The 20455-nt window shown below is 46.8% G+C and overlaps 1 protein-coding gene across 1 annotated transcript in view; it reads left to right on the top strand.

Annotated features, from left to right (window-relative positions):
- LOC143504522 (cadherin-23-like) overlaps positions 1–20455 on the top strand; it is a gene marked incomplete at its 3' end in the record, with an annotated part of 119040 nt that overhangs the window by 35674 nt on the left and 62911 nt on the right. Inside the window, exons 2-4 of the mRNA XM_076995926.1 lie at positions 5172–5366; positions 5706–5834; positions 10402–10480. Coding sequence (XP_076852041.1) covers positions 5199–5366; positions 5706–5834; positions 10402–10480 — 376 coding nt within the window. The remainder of the gene's footprint in view (positions 1–5171; positions 5367–5705; positions 5835–10401; positions 10481–20455) is intronic.

Here is a 20455-nt window from a genome sequence, read left to right as displayed (position 1 = left end):
AACTATACAACACTACTGTAAAACACTGTTCTTAAGCACTAGAATTAAACAGTATTGTTTGGTGTAATAAAATGGGAGCTATGTATGACATGGGAGTTAGTTATAACATGGGATTAGTTTATAATGGAGGTATTTATGATGTTGGAGTTGTTCCTGATGGAGTCGTTTCTGATGTGGGAGTTGATCAGGATGGTGTGCATGCTAGTTTGTGTAAGTGTATATCTATGTGTGTGTATATGTGTGTGTCTGTGTGTGTGTCAGAGACCCCCCTTGACTCGTAAACTGCATGTGTAAGATCTGTGTTAATGAAGTATTGTTAAACAGGCTGCTGGGTAAAGAGAGATAGAGGGAGTCTAAATGCCTGGAGAAAGAACACACACACACACACACACACACACACACACACACACACACACACACACACACACACACACACACACACACACACACACACACACACACACACAGAGTTGCTCTCCTAACTAGAAATACAATCAAATGTGTGTAATTACCTCACACATCTTAATCTCCCTCCCTCTCCACCCTTTCTCTCTCTCCATCTGTCTCTCTCATATGACCACTCTCACGCACACAAATCCATATACACACACACACACATTTATATATTCATGTACATAAATATACACATATGAATATGCACATGCTCACAAATGTACATGCACACTTTTACAAATGTGGACATGTAGATATATACACAATTGTACACACATGCAGATACATATAAGTGTCCATGCACACATATACATACACTATATTGCCAAAAGTATTTGCTCACCCATTCAAATTATCAGAATCAGGTGTTCCAATCACTTCCATGGCCACAGGTGTATAAAATTAGGTGTATAAAATGCAGGCTGTTATTTAGAAACATTTGTGAAAGAAAGGGTCGCTCTCAGGAGCTCAGTGAATTCCAGCGTGGAACTGTGATGGGATGCCACCTGTGCAACAAATCCAGTTGTGAAATTTCCTAAATATTCCACAGTCAACTGTCTTATATTATAAGAAGCTGTATTATAAGAAAATGGAAGAATTTGGGAATGACAGCATTTGGGAATGACAGTTTACAGGCCCTGTAAACTGACAGCGGGGTCAGCGGATGCTGAAGCGTATAGTGTGAAGAGGTCGCCAACTTTCTGCAGAGTCAATCACTACAGACATCCAAACTTCATACGGCCTTCAGATTAGAATGGGTTTCCATGGTTGAGCAGCTGCATCCAAGCCATACATCACCAAGTGCAATGCAAAGTGTCAGATGCAGCGGTGTAAAGCATGCCACCACTGGACTATAGAGCAGTGGATGTGATGAATCGCGCTTCTCCATCTGGCAATCTGATGGACGAGTCTGGGTTTGGTGGTTGCCAGGAGAACGGTACTTGTCTGACAGCATTGTGCCAAGTGTAAAGTTTGGTGGAGGGGAGATTATGGTGTGGGGTTGTTTTTCAGGAGCTGGGCTTGGCAGCTTAGTTCCAATGAAAGGAACTCTGAATGCTTCAGCATACAAAGACATTTTGGACAATTCCATGATCCCAACTTTGTGGGAACAGTTTGGAACTGGCTTCTTCCTCTTCCAACATGACTGTGCACCAGTGCACAAAGCAAGGTCCATAAAGATATGGATGGCAGAGTTTGGTGTGGATGAACGTGACTGGCCTGCACAGAGTCCTGACCTCAACCCAATGGAACACCTTTGAAACTGAGAGCCAGGCCTTCTCGTCCAACATCAGTATGTGACTTCACAAATGCGCTTCTGGAAGAATGGTCACAAATCCACATAAACACACTCCTAAACTTTGTGGACAGCCTTCCTAGAAGAGTTGAAGCTGTTCTAGCTGCAAAGGGTGGACCAACGTCATATTGAACCCTATGGATTAGGAATGGGATGTCATTCATATGTGAGTCAAGGAAAGTGATGGAAACACATGTACACACACACACACACACACTTACGTAATACCTGTGTGTCCGCGCTGCTTCCACGCCCCTGAACACTGGAGCGGTGCTCCGTGCTATGTGAGCTGAGTTGAGGGGTGAACAGGCACCTCCATGCTTTACTTCTCCCCATAATCTCCCGCCATATCTCCCTGTCTGATTCCCACCTTCCTAATCCTCTTTTCTTTCCTGTTCTTTTATCTTTCCTTTTCGATACCCACCTGCTCCTGACAGCTGTCGTTTATTTGAACCTTTCCTCATCCCTGCTTTTGAAAGGAAGGACACACACACACACAACACACACTCAGTTTCACCAGACAAAGGATCTCCAGACTTTTAGTCTGCAGGTTTTTCTGGAGTGCATCTGAGATGTAAACATTTCTTTACCTGCAGTGCCTTGCAATGATCTGTAATGTAAACACTCACGAATGATCCAAGTCAAAAATCTAAATAATTTCATAATTAATTCGAGCTGCTTTCCAGTGTGGTGGTGGGTGTCATCTGTGGCTTGACGCACTAGGTATGCGACCAGGAGGGCGGTGTGTAAATCTGCAGGAACCCTATCTGAATCCATTGATAGCCTTCAGTATGACTTCAAACAGCTCTCAAGGACGATGGGAAACTGGCTCATTCCTGGATTGTTCTTGACCTATGTGGTCTAAGACACCTGGCGCTGCTGGGATTAGAACCTAAACCCCACTGACTGCAGGAAGGTTCTCTTGAGACAGTGCAGGGTGTTTTCTCCTCAATTTTTATGTCATTCTACACCAGGGATGGGCAACTTCCATGATAAAGAGGGCCAACATTTTTTCAGCACTATTATAGGAGGGAAACATGACCACGCACTTCAAATAATTGGATATGAAAGACAATATTAATTATTCTCAATAAAAGAACGCATTTTAAATGAATTCAGATCTGTATGTTTATTGCACCAACATACATCTGTTTTCTGCATATAAATGCATTAACATGTCTTTAATAAGCAACAAAGACAAAACATTTGCTTAATAAAAAAGTGCAAAAAGAAATTTGAACTCATATCAAAAGAACTGTAATGCGTAGCACGCTGCGGAGTGAGGAGGCGGACACACGCTGAGAAGAGCGAGATTTAATAAGGGGAATTTCATAGGCGAAGTCGTTTGTGCACAGGTCAAAACGGGAGAGCCGTCCAAGTGGTCAACAGGACAGGCAGGAGTTGTAACAGGAGAGCCATTCACAACGGAGAAACACAACGGAGACGGAAAATACCAGAACAGCGATGACAGATGATCCACAAAACCGAACAAACCATGAATAATCAACAACGGGCGAAACACAGAGATACAAGTACACAGGACTAAACTAGACACAACTGAACACAATGACGACACGGGAGTGGCAGACAGAGGGAAACCAGAACAGACACGCAGGGCGGGATAACCGGGCAAGGAACAACACCGACACGGGAGAGGGGGGCGTAGCCCTACGTGACAAGAACAAAAAAGTCCTGCTCTATCCTTTTTTTTCTTTTAATTATTAAATTATTATTGATCTATTTGCGGGCCGCACTGAGTGAGGACACGGCCCGCGGGCCGCCAGTTGCCCATCCCTGTTCTACACTATTTATATGCTAACACTTTTAACATCTGTAACAGCACACAGGAATTAGATGTTAATGTGTTCTGTATGTCTGTGCTAAGGGTTCTGCAAATGTGTGTGTGTGCGCGTATGTGTGTATGTGTGTGTGTGTGTGTGTGTGTGTGTGTGTGTGTGTGTGTGTGTGTGTGTGTGTGAGTGTGTGTGTGTGTGTGTGTGTGATGAGGATTCTGTTTTCTGTCCTTGAGCTTCTCTTAGGTTTCGATATCCTGTCTGTCTGTCTGTCTGTCTCATTGACAGACTGACTGAGGGGTGAAAGGTGAAAGTAACTGATGCAAGTTTTCCTCTTCAGTGTGTAATCACAACCTCAAAATGCGTAACCATGGCAAACCCATGGAAACCTTTCTCTCTGCTCTTCCTGTTGAAGGGACGTTGTTACCATGCCTATGCCACATTAACTGAACATGGGTGTTATTGGTTCATTCAGGTACCTAGACTGGAGTGACAGGCAGAAATCATCGATTCTCCATGGAGATGACAGAGCACTGACTCTACTGAGTCTGCTAGCCCCACCTCACTGACTGGGTAAACTGGGATAAACTGGGGTAAACTGGGGTAAATTGGTTACTTTGGGAAGCATGACTTCCCAGGAGGGTTGTTAAAGCCTAATGTGGAGCATTGGTGTTACGCACCACAGCCTGTGTTGTTTCTTTTCCTGCTGATCTCTAGATTATTCTGGCCTCTGATTTTTATCGTTGCCGGGGGCGTTTTTGCGTGGCGTTCTCATTCGGAAACCCCGTGTAAAACAGCGAAATACGCATCATAACAGCTTCTGAACTGGGAGGACGTGAGAGGCATTGCAGATAAGACCATGTGGTTTCACACGAGCTGTCTGTGTAACAGCCATGCAGGTCTGTGCAATGGCTGCGCAGGTCTGTATAGTGGCTGCGCAGGTCTGTATAGTGGCTGCGCAGGTCTGTATAGTGGCTGCGCAGGTCTGTATAGTGGCTGCGCAGGTCTGTATAGTGGCATTGCAGGTAAAGGCCTTGGTGTCCTTGTGGGTCATTTGTGAGTGTAGGACACCCCTGTAGGGACGTCTGTGTTCATAGTGAACACCACTGACCCTGTGTTGTGTGTGTGTGTGTGTGTGTGTGTGTGTGTGTGTGTGTGTGTGTGTGTGTGTGTGTGTGTGTGTGTGTGTGTGTGTGTGTAGAACACCACCGTAGGGACGTCTGTGTTCATAGTGAACACCACTGACCCTGTGTTTGTGTGTGTGTGTGTGTGTGTGTGTGTGTGTGTGTGTGTGTGTGTGTGTGTGTGTGTGTGTGTGTGTGTGTGTGTGTGTAGAACACCACCGTAGGGACGTCTGTGTTCATAGTGAACACCACTGACCCTGTGTTTGTGTGTGTGTGTGTGTGTGTGTGTGTGTGTGTGTGTGTGTGTGTGTGTGTGTGTGTGTGTGTGTGTGTAGAACACCACCGTAGGGACGTCTGTGTTCATAGTGAACACCACTGACCCTGTGTTTGTGTGTGTGTGTGTGTGTGTGTGTGTGTGTGTGTAGAACACCACCGTAGGGACGTCTGTGTTCATGGTCAACGCCACTGACCCTGTGTGTGTGTGTGTGTGTGTGTGTGTGTGTGTAGAACACCACCGTAGGGACGTCTGTGTTCATGGTCAACGCCACTGACCCTGACCAGGGCACTGGGGGTAGTGTCCTCTTCTCCTTTCAACCTCAGTCAGCATTCTTCTCCATTGATGGAGCAAGAGGGATCATCACGGTAACCCGACGTCTGGACTATGAGACAACGACAGCCTACCAGCTTACTGTCAATGCTACGGTACACACACACACACACACACACACACACACACACACACACACACACACACACACACACACACACACACACACACACACACACAATGCAGAGATGTGTATGTCACATACTGTATATGTGGTGCTGTATGCAATTAAATCTTAAACCTTGAAATTATGTTGTGCATGTGTGTGTATCTGTGTGTATCTGTGTGTATCTGTGTGTGTCTGGGTGTGTGTGTATGTTTGTGTGTGGGTGTGTGCATGTGTGTGTTTATCTATGTGTATGTGGGTGTGTGTGCGTGTGTGTGTGTGTGGGTGCGTGTGTGTGAGTGTGTGTATCTGTGTGTGTCTTTTACAGGACCAAGATAAGGTTCGTCCTCTGTCCAGTCTGGCTAACTTGGCCATATCCATCACTGATGTTCAGGACATGGATCCCATCTTCACTAATCTGCCATACAGCACCAACATCGAGGAGGAGGTCCCTCTGGTCAGTACCACACACGGTGTGACAGAGAGAGTGTGGAGCAGGATGTGTTCAGTACCCTCGGTAGAGACGAGAATGTGTTCAGTAGTGGTCTGTGCTGGAAGCAGGGGTGTGTTATCCAGTGTGTTCTACACAACCCTACTGTATATGCCGTTACAGTACACACACACCCACTCACATGTCCCACACACCCACTTACGCCCCACACACACACCCACTCACGCCCCACAAACACCCACTCACGCCCCACACACACACCCACTCATAACCCACACACACGCCCCACACACACCCACACACGCCCCATACACACACCCACTCACATGTCCCACACACCCACTTACGCCCCACACACACACCCACTCACGCCCCACAAACACACCCACTCACGCTTCACAAACACACCCACTCACGCCCCACACACACACCCACTTACGCCCCACACACACACCCACTCACGCCCCACACACACACCCACTCACGCCCCACACACACACCCACTTACGCCCCACACACACACCCACTCACGCCCCACAAACACCCACTCACGCCCCACACACACACCCACTCATACCCCACACACACACCCACTCACGCCCCACACACACACCCACTCACGCCCCACACACACACCCACTCACATGTCCCACACACACACCCACTTACGCCCCACACACACACCCACTCACGCCCCACAAACACCCACTCACGCCCCACACACACACCCACTCATACCCCACACACACACCCACTCACACGCCCCACACACACCCACACACGCCCCACACACACACCCACTCACATGTCCCACACACCCACTTACGCCCCACACACACACCCACTCACGCCCCACAAACACACCCACTCACGCTTCACAAACACACCCACTCACGCCCCACACACACACCCACTTACGCCCCACACACACACCCACTCACGCCCCACACACACACCCACTCACGCCCCACACACCCACTTACGCCCCACACACACACCCACTCACGCCCCACACACACACCCACTCACGCCCCACACACACACCCACTTACGCCCCACACACACACCCACTTACGCCCCACACACACACCCACTCACGCCCCACACACACACCCACTCATACCCCACACACACACCCACTCACACGCCCCACACACACCCACTCACGCCCCACACACACACCCACTCACGCCCCACACACACACCCACTCACGCCCCACACACACACACACTCACGCCCCACACACACACCCACTCACGCCCCACACACACCCACTCACTCCCCACACACACCCACTCATGCCCCACACACACACCCACTCACACGCCCCACACACACCCACTCACGCCCCACTCACACCTACTCACATGTCTCCCATACACACACTCTGAGCCCCAGACACACACACACACACACACACACACACACACACACACACACACACACACACAAACACACACACACACACGCACACACCCACACGCATACATTCACATACACTCACACACACACACACGCACAAACACACACACACACACTCACATAAGCACACTCACACACTCACACACACACACACACACAACTCTACTCTCTTTTTTGTGGTAAAATGTTTGAAATTCTATTTGCATGAATATTAACAGAGTGTGAAAATAGTGAAGAATGTGGGGCTGTCAACACAATCAAGGTCAGGAGAGAAAAAAGATGGAGAGAGAGAAAGAGAGAGAGGGGGAGAGGGAGGGGAGAGGGGGTGAGAGAGAGATGGGGAGAGAGAGAGAGAGAGGGAGGTGGGGAGAGAGAGGGTGAGAGAGTGAGAGGGGGGAGAGAGATTAAGAGAGGTGGGGGAGAGAGGGTGAGAGAGAGGGAGAAAGAGAGGGAAAGTGAGAGAGACAGAGAGTACAATTGAGGGACAGTTGTGTCTCCAGTGTCCTCAGTGACTGTAGACGCTGCTCTGACTCTGTGCTGTACAGACGTGGATGTAGATGTGTTCCTGTGTTCTGGGGGTCTGTGTGCTCCAACTGTCTATGTGAACTTCTGTACTATCACACACACGCTTTGCGTGTGTGTGTGTGTGTGTGTTTGTGTGTGTGTGTGTGAGGTGTGTGTGTGTGTGTGTGTGTGTGTGTGAGAGTGTGTGTAGGGTGGGGTGTGTGTGTGTGGGGTGTGTGTGGGTTGGGTGAGTATGGGTGTGTGTGTGGGGGGGGATGGGGTGAATGTGTGTGTGAGAGTGTGTGGGGTGTGTGTGTGGGGTGTGTGTGTGCATGGGGTGTGTGTGTGTGGGGGGGTGAGTGTGTGTGTGAGTGTGTGTAGGGTGGGGTGAGTGTGTGGGTGAGTATGTGTGTGGTGTGTGTGTGTGTGGGGGGGGGGTGAATGTGTGTGTGAGAGTGTGTGGAGTGTGTGTGTGTGTGTGTGTGTGGGGTGTGTGTGTGTGTGGGGTGTGTGTGTGTGTTTGTGTGTGTGTGTGGGGGGTGTGTGTGTGTTTGGGTGTCTGTGTGTGTGGGGGGGGGGGTGTGTTTGGGTGTCTGTGTGTGTGTGTGTGTGTGTGTGTGTGTGTGTGTGTGTGTGTGTGTGTGTGTGTGTGTTGAGGGGTGTTGAGGCTTTTACTGTTTTGCCTGTTTGTCGTCAGGTTGACATTTAAAGCCTTTCAAGCCCAAACACAATTTTGCTGTCAACTGTGCTTTGCGTGTGTGTGTGTGTGTGTGTGTGTGTGTGTGTTTGTGTGTGTGTGTGTGAGGTGTGTGTGTGTGTGTGTGTGTGTGTGAGAGTGTGTGTAGGGTGGGGTGTGTGTGTGTGGGGTGTGTGTGGGTTGGGTGAGTATGGGTGTGTGTGTGGGGGGGGATGGGGTGAATGTGTGTGTGAGAGTGTGTGGGGTGTGTGTGTGGGGTGTGTGTGTGCATGGGGTGTGTGTGTGTGGGGGGGTGAGTGTGTGTGTGAGTGTGTGTAGGGTGGGGTGAGTGTGTGGGTGAGTATGTGTGTGGTGTGTGTGTGTGTGGGGGGGGGTGAATGTGTGTGTGAGAGTGTGTGGGGTGTGTGTGTGTGTGTGTGTGGGGTGTGTGTGTGTGTGGGGTGTGTGTGTGTGTTTGTGTGTGTGTGTGGGGGGTGTGTGTGTGTTTGGGTGTGTGTGTGTGTGTGTGTGTGTGTGTGTGTTTGGGTGTCTGTGTGTGTGTGTGTGTGTGTGTGTGTGTGTGTGTGTGTGTGTGTGTGTGTGTGTGTGTGTGTGTGTGTGTGTGTGTGTGTTGAGGGGTGTTGAGGCTTTTAATGTTTTGCCTGTTTGTCGTCAGGTTGACATTTAAAGCCTTTCAAGCCCAAACACAATTTTGCTGTCAACTGTCTGATCTGAATAGGTGAAAAAGAAGATACTGAAGAAGGAGGGAGAACAAGAGAGCGAGATGGAGGGAGAGAGAGGGATGGAGGGAGAGAGAGGGAGAGAGAGAGAGAGAGGGAGAGAGGGGGATCGTGGAGAAGACGGGCTCTTGGATGGCTGAGCGGAGCACACTTGTGTGAAGCAGCTCTCTCATTATTTCAGCACCATTTTCTTTGATGACTCTCTCCCTCTCGCTTCCTCGTCTTCCTCGTCTTCCTCATCCTCCTCCCACCTTCATCCCGTCTCTGTCTCAGTAAGGGGGCTGTAATTGATTGTATTGTAATCGGTGAGTGCTGGTATAATCTGTTAGAGAGAAATGTACCCTTATAAGTGCCACTTATAACGAACGATCACACACTCTATGAAAGCTTTTTTCTGTTGTCCTTAGCAGCACACACACACACACACACACACACACACACACACACACACACACACACACACACACATACACACACACACAAACAAATCAAACACACTCTCACACACACAGTACACATATGAAAGATACTATGAAATATAAAACAAATTGACCAGTAGTGCTTTGTGCAATAGAGACAATGAGAGACATTGAAGTCAGTAGTGTGTGTGGAATAAGACGCTGGTGCTCTATAATGTAACGGGTCCTGGTTTGGGTTTGGAAGAACTCAACCAGTCATTGTTGTTGGTCAATAGAGCAGTGCATATTTCTATTGTGTGTGTGTGTGTGTGTGTGTGTTTTCACACATGACTTGCACTCATACTGAGTGGATGTGTTTGTCAGATGCATCGTTTATGTGCCCTTCTGAACTACAGCGGAGTGCTTGTGTTTCACACACAGTGGAACAGACAGTTTCATTCAGTAATGCACATGTGTCAAATGAGGGACGTTTGAGTCACCATCACTGTCTGTAACTCACTGAAGAAATAGAATAAGAGAAGAACTGTGTTCAGGACGGTCCGTGTTCAGGGCGGTCCGTGTTCAGGGCGGTCCGTGTTCAAGATGGTCCGTGTTCAGGACTCCGTCATCTACTTCAGGATACAGCACAAACATGAGCATCTATTTGCTCTTCTGCAAACTATTTCACAGTAACCATGTAATTGTATCTGTGTGTTACCTGACCCTTCTTCCCTCTTTCTGTGTTTGTGTGTGTGTGTGTGTGTGTGTGTGTGTGTGTGTGTGTGTGTGTGTGTGTGTGTGTGTGTGTGTGTGTGTGTGTGCGTGCCCACAGGGCTATGAGATTCGTAAGATCAGAGCAATCGATCAGGACCTGGGAATACCTCGTGGCATTGGATACACCATCCTGTCAGGTCAGTGAGATCAGAGATGTTCAAACGTCGCAGAATACAAGTCCAAGTCAAGTCACGAGTCTTTAGGCTGGGAGTCCAAGTCTAGTCTCAGGTCAACACCAGGATAAGCTTGGGTACAGGAGATGGAAAATAACCACTTTATATATGACCTTGGTAATATATGACCTTGGTAATATATGACCTTTATATATGACCTTGGTAATATATGACCTTGGTAATATATGAACTTGGTACAGTCAGCTCCCTATTATCAGCCACTTCCACCTATTGTTTATTTTCTGTCTCTTATCGCCAATACCATTGAGAAATTAAAAAAATGTAATCTCCCATTTAAAATTTTTTTACTTTATTTTAGCATTTAAACTTTATTTTAGCAAACGTTTTCACATAAATTATTTAAATATCACTAATAACGGTGTAATTTTGCCTGTTGAAAAAATCTACAGAACGCATCGTGTAAAACGATCTTAAGGTGGTGGCGATATTGAGGGACAAACATCTGTTATAGATGTAAACAAAAATAAAAAAAAACAAAAATATCATTACGGAAACAAGTTTACTCATTATGTCAAATGAGTCATGAATCACTCCTGTAAAACAGTAATTGTGGCAAGTAAAATATTTTGATGGTTGTTTTGATGTTTGTTTACAAGTGGCCACTACGCTAATTGGAGCTACTATATTAGCTGTAATGATGGCTAAGTGGCTAATGTAAACTAAACAAACCGATCCTGGTGTGTTTTAGGTGCTTATGAAGTTTGATGTGGTCGTTCCAGTGTATTAAATTTGTTTCCCCCATTCTTTACACATTCCCTCCATTGGTTTTGTCTGAGGACTTAAACTCCCTGTAGCCAAAGGCTTCACGTGCGGTACTCCAGCCGTAGCCATGGCAACCTGATTTGTTTACATGTGATGCTTCTCTCCGATTTCCCGCTCGCGATAACCATGGTACATCACAAGAAAGGGGGCTGCATCCCAAATCACTGAAACAAAAGTAAGGAAGAATGGCAAAATAAATACACAGAGAAAGTTTTCTTCTATAACGTGCACACAGCGCCTGGATAATGGACTGACTCTTATTGTTCATGAGTCATTTTGGACGAGTCGGAGTCGATTCAAGAGTCATTAGGGATGAGTCAAGTCAAGTCTGAAGTCCTTTATAGGTGACTTAAGTGTGAGTTCGACTCACACACACTCTGAGCCCCAGACACACACACACACACACACACACACACACATACACTCACTCAAGAGCCCACCTCTGACACACACACACACACACACACACACACACACACACACACACACACACACACACACACTCAAGTGCCCATCTCTGAGTGAGATCCAGAAGGAATTTAGTGAGATCCAAGAGAAGGCTTATCAAGACACATGAGGGACTGAGGGATCACCATTGTGATCTAATTTTGAAGACATCATAGTGCAAGTTCACCAGATGTTTAAAGCACATTTGTGAATGTTTCCATGCACATATCGTGGCTGTTGGACAACAAATTGTCAAAAGAACTCTGAAGAGTTGTGAAAAATATGGTTTGTATATTTTCCAGTGGAGACAAAGATTTGTGGTGTGTGAAGGTGACAGTAAAGCCTCTTTCCTCTGAACCTGGACATGCTGGATGAAGCCCAGATCCATAAATATAGAGACGATACCCCCCTGACATTGGGCTCCTGCCAACAGCTCTTCTGTCACCCCACACACTGGGTTGGCGTTTTCTGTCACCCCACACACTGGGTTGGCGTTTTCTGTCACCTCACACACTGGGTTGGTGTTTTCTGTCACCTCACACACTGGGTTGGTGTTTTCTGTCACCCCACACACTGGGTTGGCGTTTTCTGTCACCTCACACACTGGGTTGGCATTGCGTAGTCTGCACGGGTCAACACTTGATGTAGGCCCATAAGATCTGTGTGATATAACAGTCCTGCTTTGTGTAGGTCTGTAGTGTGTAACAGTCCTGTGTGTAGCCCTTAGAAATAGCACGTTGGGAAGTTATTGAAGATTTCCTTACAGGAGACCAGTGCCAAATAAGGCAGCCAATTCTTTATGATTGTACTTTTTTATGATTGTACTTTTTTATGATTATGCTTGCTACATTTTTGCATTTAGTTCTCTGTGCTTTATTTTTTGAGTTGGAGAGAATTACAGACAGAAGTGCTGTGTCTTGGGCAGTGCCATTTCAGTTTATGCCAGAACATCAAACATTAAATTACTATTCTTATTTTTATTGTGATTCTTAATATTTTTAGTTGTTTTTTAATTAATCCATTCACATGTGTTGTTATACCACTTCTATTCATTTCTATGTATTCCTACAATCACAAGATGTAGGCAGTTTGGCTGCAAAATTTTAAAATGACACTACTGTAAGGTTCTGATATCATCTATAAATGTCTGGCTGAGTGATGAGCCTCTGGCCCCTGCATGAGTGCAGGTGGATTAGTAAAACGCTTCAGGACGTTTGGTCCTAATACTCTAAATCTTTTCTATTACATTCAGCACCATTGCAATTCATCAAGCTATTGCAATACAGTAGAACAACCTCTGAGAACATCTGAATCACAACCTCTGAGAACATCTGAACCACTACTTCTCAGAACACTCAAAACTGCTTGGTCTCCAGTGGCCCAGTGTACAAACTGCTGAGGTCCCAGTATCTCTGAGTCCCTGCTAACTCCTTCTTGTTTGTGAGTCTGGGCTCTATCATTCATGCATGTTTCTTCATTGGAGGTATAATGTGATTGGAAATATTCTTGTGGTCAGACGTGAACATTTTTCAGGAAGATCAGTTAACTTAAACAAAAAGAAGCAAATGTGATGTAGTGTTTTGGGATATTTTGGGTCTTATTTACAATGCGAAGGCATCAGCGAGTAATTCTGTAACATGGGTCCTGTACTGAACAAGGCTCTAACTTTCACTGGCTAGCTACCTCAGCACTGGGAGAGAGAGAGTGCCGTCTATCTGTGCAAAATTAAATGTAATCGGTTTTTTTAGACCCAGTGCTAAACAGAAAGAGGAGTTTGATATGTGGGGAATGTCCAAACAAGCTGCTTTCAAGGGCATCGGTGGCCATGCATTATTACATTTCACAGTAAACACACACACACGCATGCAGTGGAGTCATGATCTGGGAGTGCTTGCCTGCGGAGTCTGTATATGAATGTATGATGGTAGGAAATCTCCCACAGATCCTGAGTGTGTGTATGTGTGTGTGTGTGTGTGTGTGTGTGTGTGTGTGTGTGTGTGTGTGTGTGTCTATGTGTGTGTGTGTGTGTGCGCGCGCTTTCACCCCCACAGATCACTTTCACACCACTATCAGCATGAGACAGATTTAGAAGGAAAGGAAAAGGCAGATAGAGAGAGAAAGAGAGAGAGAAAGAGAGAGAGATTTTTTCTCCATCTGCAAAATGTGAGATATGTTTGAATAGTAAGATGAGACCTGTGTTCTCAGTGACTACTTGGGCTTGTGAGTACAGAGAGTGAGAAAGACAGACAGAGAGAGAAAGAGAGAGAGAGAGAGAGAGAGAGAGAGAGAGAGAGAGAGCAAGAGAGAGTGAGGGGGGAGGAGGAGACCATTCTCTCAAGTTTCCCATGCCTGTGGGTAAGAACATGTTGAAAGAGCTTTCTCCACTCCCCATAGGAGTGTGTGAGGAGTGTGTGTGAGTGCACCTCCTACTCCCCACACCCCTAAAGAGAGGGAGGAGTAGAAGAGGCTAAAGGGATCGGACAGGAGAGAGAGAAGAGGTGGTGGGGGTAGACGTGACAGAAGAGGGAATCAGAGAGAAGAGGGAGGGGGAGATGGAGGGAGGGAGAGAGAGGGAGAGATGGAGGTAGAGAGAAAGAGATTGAAGGTAACTTTGAGACTAAGTGACAGACCATTAGGACTGAATTTGTTTCATACTGAAAGCATACCATCTCAATTTCCACAAACACGATCTGGGCTAATGGCAAAATCAATTGCATTAGTATCATTCATGTAAGTTCCAGAGGGCTTGTTCCTCACCATTGTCCCTCAGAGGCTGTCACAGGCTGATTCCAGGTCAGGAGAGGCTGGTGTGGGCTCACTGAGCTCTGCTCAAGCTCTGATCTCAGGCCTGGTTAAGTCCCTGTCAGCCTCAGCAGCACCTGCATAGGGAGAGGCACTCCTATGCACTTATTTGCACCTTTTGGGTTTCTTTTGCCCCCAGAAAAATTTTGTTTTTGTTTCTCTGCTATGTGAGGAGTTATGTTTATTTTACAATAAGGAGAAATGCTTATATGCTGCAGGGTTCAAATTCACAATATCATGGTTAGAATTCATACTGTTCACTCAGAGAGAGACACAGAGAAAAGGAGGGGCTTTAATGCAGGGAGGGGCTTTACTGAAGGGAGGGGCTTTAGTAAAGGGAGGGGCTTTAATGAAGGGAGGGGCTTTAGTAAAGGGAGGGGCTTTAGTGAAGGGAGGGGCTTTAAAGAAGACTAAGACATCAACATGGGTTGACTCGTGGAGTTCCAGAATTCTGAGGTGTTAATCAGCACGGTTTGTGTGTGTGTGTGTGTGTGTGTGTGTGTGTGTGTGTGTGTGTGTGTGTGTGTGTGTGTGTGTGTGTGTGTGTGTGTGTGTGTGTGTTTAGCCTGGGTTATGCCATCTGGCTGAGCTGGTGCTGCTGACAGTAAGGTGGCATAGGGCACACAGGACAGAGATGCCCACGACTCCACTGGCACAAACTTCACTTGGCAAATCTGATAATGACCTTATCAGTAACTGAAGCCTGAACACTGAACCCTGAACCCTGAACCCACAGCTGAACAACAGAGACTTGCAAAACAGAATATCAAATACATATGCAGTGTGTGTGTGTGTGTGTGTGTGTGTGTGTGTGTGTGTGTATGTATGTGTGTGTGTCTGCGTGTATGTATCTGTGTCTGCGTGTGTGTATGTGTGTGCGTGTATGTGTGTGTGTCTGCTTGTTTGTGTGTGTGTGTGTGTGTGTGCATGCATGTGAGAGTGTGTGTGTATGTGTGTATGTGTGTGTGCGTGTGTATGTGTGTGTGTGTCTGCTTGTGTGTGTGTGCGTGTGTGCATGTATGTGAGTGTGTGTGAGTGCATGTGTGTGCGTGTGCGTGTGTATGTGTGTGTATGTGTGTGTGTGTGTATGTGTGTGTGTATGTGTGTGTGTGAGTGCACGTGTGCGTGTGTGTGTGTGTGTGTGTGTGTGTGTGTGTGTGTGTGTGTGTGTGTGCGTGTGTATGTGTGCGTGTGTATGTGTGTGTGTGTGTGTGCCTGTGTGTGTTTGCCTGTGTGTGTGTGTGTGTGTGTGTGTGTGTGTGTGTGTGTGTGTGTGTGTGTGTGTGTGTGTGTGTGTGTGTGTGTGTGTCTTCAGGGATGTCCTCTGCAGGAGCATCTCTCCTCAGGGCCTCGTATCATTAGTTGAGTAATTAAGATAAACGAGTTTTTAATTGCCAAGGCGATGTGTGTTAATGATGTAGAGAGGAGAGATTAGCATATGCAGAATCCTGTGTACTTCACTGCTCTGTGTTCTGCTGCTTTCTTCCTCACAGCAGAGATTGTTGTGGGTGGTGTTGTGTTCGTTGGTGAGCTGTTATGGTACAATCATGTCTGTAATCACACCCTCACTGATTCAGAGCAGCATTATGATACCAACCTGTGTGCTGACATGACGTGTGGGTGGAGATCAAGTGAGTGGAGTAGGTAGAGAGAGTAGGGGTAGGTAGAGAGGGTAGGTGGAGGTAGAGAGGGTGTGGGGTAGGTAGAGAGGGTAGGGGTACGTAGAGAGGGTAGGGGTAGGTAGAGAGGGTAGGAGTAGGTAGAGAGAGTAGGGGTAGGTAGAGAGGGTGTGGGGGTAGGTAGAGAGGGTGTGGGGTAGGTAGAGAGGGTGTGGGGGTAGGTAGAGAGGGTAGGAGTAGGTAGAGAGAGTAGGGGTAGGTAGAGAGGGTGTGGGGGTAGGTAGAGAGGGTGTGGGGTAGGTAGAGAGGGTAGGTGGAGGTAGAGAGGGTAGGGGTAGATAGAGAGGGTAGGGGTAGGTAGAGAGGGTGTGGGGGTAGGTAGAGAGGGTAGGGGTAGGTAGAGAGGGTAGGGGTAGGTAGAGAAGGTGTAGGGGTAGGTAGAGAGGGTGTGGGGGTAGGTAGAGAGGGTAGGGGTAGGTAAAGAGGGTGTGGGGTAGGTAGAGAGGGTAGGGGTAGGTAGAGAGGGTAGGGGTAGGTAGAGAGGGTATGCGTGTAGGTAGAGAGGGTAGGGGGGTAGGTAGAGAGGGTAGGGGTAGGTAGAGAGGGTGTGGGGTAGGTAGAGAGGGTAGGGGTAGGTAGAGAGGGTGTGGGGGTAGGTAGATAGGGGAGGGGTAGGTAGAGAGGGTGTGGGGGTAGGTAGATAGGGGAGGGGTAGGTAGAGAGGGTAGGGGTAGATAGTGCAGATAGGGGTAGGTAGAGATGGTAGGTGGAGGTAGAGAGGGTAGGGGTAGGTAGAGAGGGTGTGGGGGTAGGTAGATAGGGGAGGGGTAGGTAGAGAGGGTGTGGGGGGTAGGTAGATAGGAGAGGGGTAGGTAGAGAAGGTAGGGGTAGTTAGAGAGGGCAGATGAGCTGCTGTATGCCCCAGTGGCATGGCTTAGTGTGCACATATGTGTGGCTGTGGATAATGTGGTGTTGCTCACGTCATGTCCCGCATGTCCCGCAGGTTCAGAGGTGCAGTCTGCAGTCGGATGTGTCCTGCACCCTCTCTGAAAAGCCTTTTATTGGCAGTATGATGGGAGCTAGTTCTCTTGTGTGTGTGTGTGTGTGTGTGTGTGTGTGTGTGTGTGTGTGTGTGTGTGTGTGTGTGTGTGTGTGTGTGTGTGTGTGTGTGTGTGCGTGGGCGTGTGTGTGTGTGTGTGTAAACTACAGCTGCAGCACAGTGGGACTCACCACAACTACAGATATGAGTCACTCCCCCTTCCCTCCTTCTGATATGGCAGCCCTTAAGGGCCAAAGTTAAATCCTCACCATGGAACCCAACACGCACACACATAAAAACACACAGACATGCACAAAATTCCAAGCTCACACCACCCCCACACATACACACATACACACATTCAGTCACGTAATGCGGAACTGAACTTCACAGGCGAGTTGTACCCAGAAATCATATCTGTACACATTTCTAAGCGCATGTCGCGCTATGTGGCCTACTGCACACTATATACTGAATACTGCATGCTTGTCCTCGTAGTATGCAGTACAGTATCCAGTATGTTACAAAAGCAAAACCTTCCTACGGGTCACGCCAAGGTATAATGTTCTGCCTAATTATCTTCAGACACCAAAGATTAGCGCTTGTAGTCCCGAAATATCCGAAAAAGTTTCAGTTTTGAAAAGAAACGTGTAAAACCTTATCCAGTACCCCTAAATATGAGAGTAGAAAGTCATTGTTGTTGACGTTTGTCTCTAATAAACTGAAAAATGTTAACACCATATAAAGAATATGGTATGATCCACTATTTTTTGCATACTCAAAATTAATTTTGGTCATATTCTGCATACTGATTTGGGGCCCAATCAGTATACGAGTAGTATGTAGTAGTATGTAATAGGGTGTAGTAGGCTGTAGTAGTAAATAGTACTATGTAGTAGGCTGTAGTAGGTTGTAGTAGAATTAAATACTATGTAGTAGGCTGTAGTAGTATGTAGTAGGCTGCAGTAGTATATAATACTATGTAGTAGGCTGTAGTAGGCTGCAGTAGTATATAATACTATGTAGTAGGCTGTAGTAGGCTGTAGTAGTATGTAGTAGGCTGTAGCAGTATGTAGTAGGTTGTAGTAGTATGTAGTAGAATGGAGTAGTATGTAATACTATATAGTAGGCTGTAGTAGGTTGTAGTAGTATGTAGTAGGCTGTAGTAGGTTGTAGCAGTATGTAGTAGGTTGTAGTAGTATGTAGTAGGCTGCAGTATTATGTAATACTATAGTAGGCTGTAGTAGTATGAAGTAGGCTGTAGTAGTATGTAGTAGGCTGTAGTAGGTTGTAGTAGTATGTAGTAGTATGTTTTGAACAGAGCCTCTTCCTTTTTTCTCTTGGTCTTTCTCAGTGTTTCTGTCTTTCTCATGTGAAGAAAGCACAATTGCTACTTCTTTCCATTTTTATCTTTAATGGAATCAAATTACTGCCTGTGATCTCGTCTCAAAGTGTGGGCCGGTTCCTGCTCGTTACCCATGGAATGCAGAGCGCAAACACACACACACACACACACACACACACACACAACACACACACACACACACACACACACACACACACACACACACACACACACACACACACACACACACACACACATGCGCGCACACACACACACACACACACACAAACACACACACACACTCAAACAAACATGCGCTCACACACACACAATGCATACAAAACACACACAAAAAATACACATACAGTAATACAGTGATGAGAGATTCGGTAGAATCTGAACAATCATTTAAATGAATGTTTGTGTTTACAGTTGGTAAGCAAAACACATTATGTGATGCTACCATAGCATGTTCATAGGTGTGTGTGTGTGTGTGTGTGTGTGTGTGTGTGTGTGTGTGTTTGTGAGAGAGAGCATGCATTCATGTGTATGTGCATATTATCATTCTGTCCATGACACACACACACACATACACAAACACACACATGCATGCACACACACACGTACACACACTCACACACACACACACACACACACACACACACACACACACACACACACACACACACACAAGCAGGGGAATGTTTGCTTTCTTTGCTAAACCTGTGAATTTGGCATTGTGTTAGACCTAGGCATAGCTCAGACCACCACAAGGCAGCACACACACACACACACACACACACACACACACACACACACACACACACACACACACACACACACACACACACACACACAGTGGGTAGTTGTCCACCCCAAGGCAACATATTGAAGAGTCCCTATGCCCTCAGACTGCCAACACTGATTTCTACAAACGTCTACACACACACACACACACACACACACACACACACACACACACACACACACACACACACACACACACACACACACACACACACACACACACACACAGTAGTGGGAACCATAACCCTGGGCCTGTTCAGCGTATCAGCATGTCAGGAGAGACTGTAAGAGTAACTACCGTGCTTAGGTTTGCAGTTCTGCAGTTTGTGTCTTTGTTTATGTGTGTGTGTGTGTGTGTGTGTGTGTGTGTGTGTGTGTGTGTGTGCATGCATGTGTGAAATACACGCATATGTACACATGGGGAGCACACATATGTTGTTTATTTATTTTGCACATATTAATATGTACAATATTGCATATTAATTTATATATTTCGTATGTGTTCATCTGTCGCAATGTGGATGTGTGTGTTGGGCAGTGGGCTGTCCATGGCTGTCACACCACATCCACATTCTGCTCAGGAAACTGAGACACACGAGGCAGTTTAGAGCCAACATGGCGGCACTGGACCTGTCCTGTGTGCCCAGATGCCACTTAACGGCCTTCCTTATTCTGACTGGCCTAAGAATGACCACATGGTTACCTCCATGGTTACCTCCATGGTTACCTCCATGGTTTCTCTGAGGGTTTGGACTTTGTTCTGCTTTTGTTGGTCTTTGGATTGTCGTACAATTTGGGATGATCATTTTACAATTTACAGTGAAGTAGTTTGTGATGTTTGTCACAATGTTGAACTCTAAAAGATTGAATGAGAGGATGTCCACTTGAAACACAGACACAGACCTCTCTTCCAGACCTGAAACACACACACACACACACACACACACACACACACACACACACACACACACACACACACACACACACACATACACACACAGTCCTCTCTTCCCGACCTGAAACACACACAGACACACACACACACACACCTACACATAGTCCTCTCTTCCAGCCCTGAAACACACACATACACACAT

This window comes from Brachyhypopomus gauderio, unplaced genomic scaffold, assembly GCF_052324685.1.
Source record: "Brachyhypopomus gauderio isolate BG-103 unplaced genomic scaffold, BGAUD_0.2 sc281, whole genome shotgun sequence".
In the NCBI taxonomy this organism is placed as follows: Eukaryota; Metazoa; Chordata; class Actinopteri; order Gymnotiformes; family Hypopomidae; genus Brachyhypopomus; species Brachyhypopomus gauderio.
The sequence above is the reverse complement of the archived record's forward strand: the minus strand, read 5'-3'. Positions and strand labels throughout refer to the sequence as shown.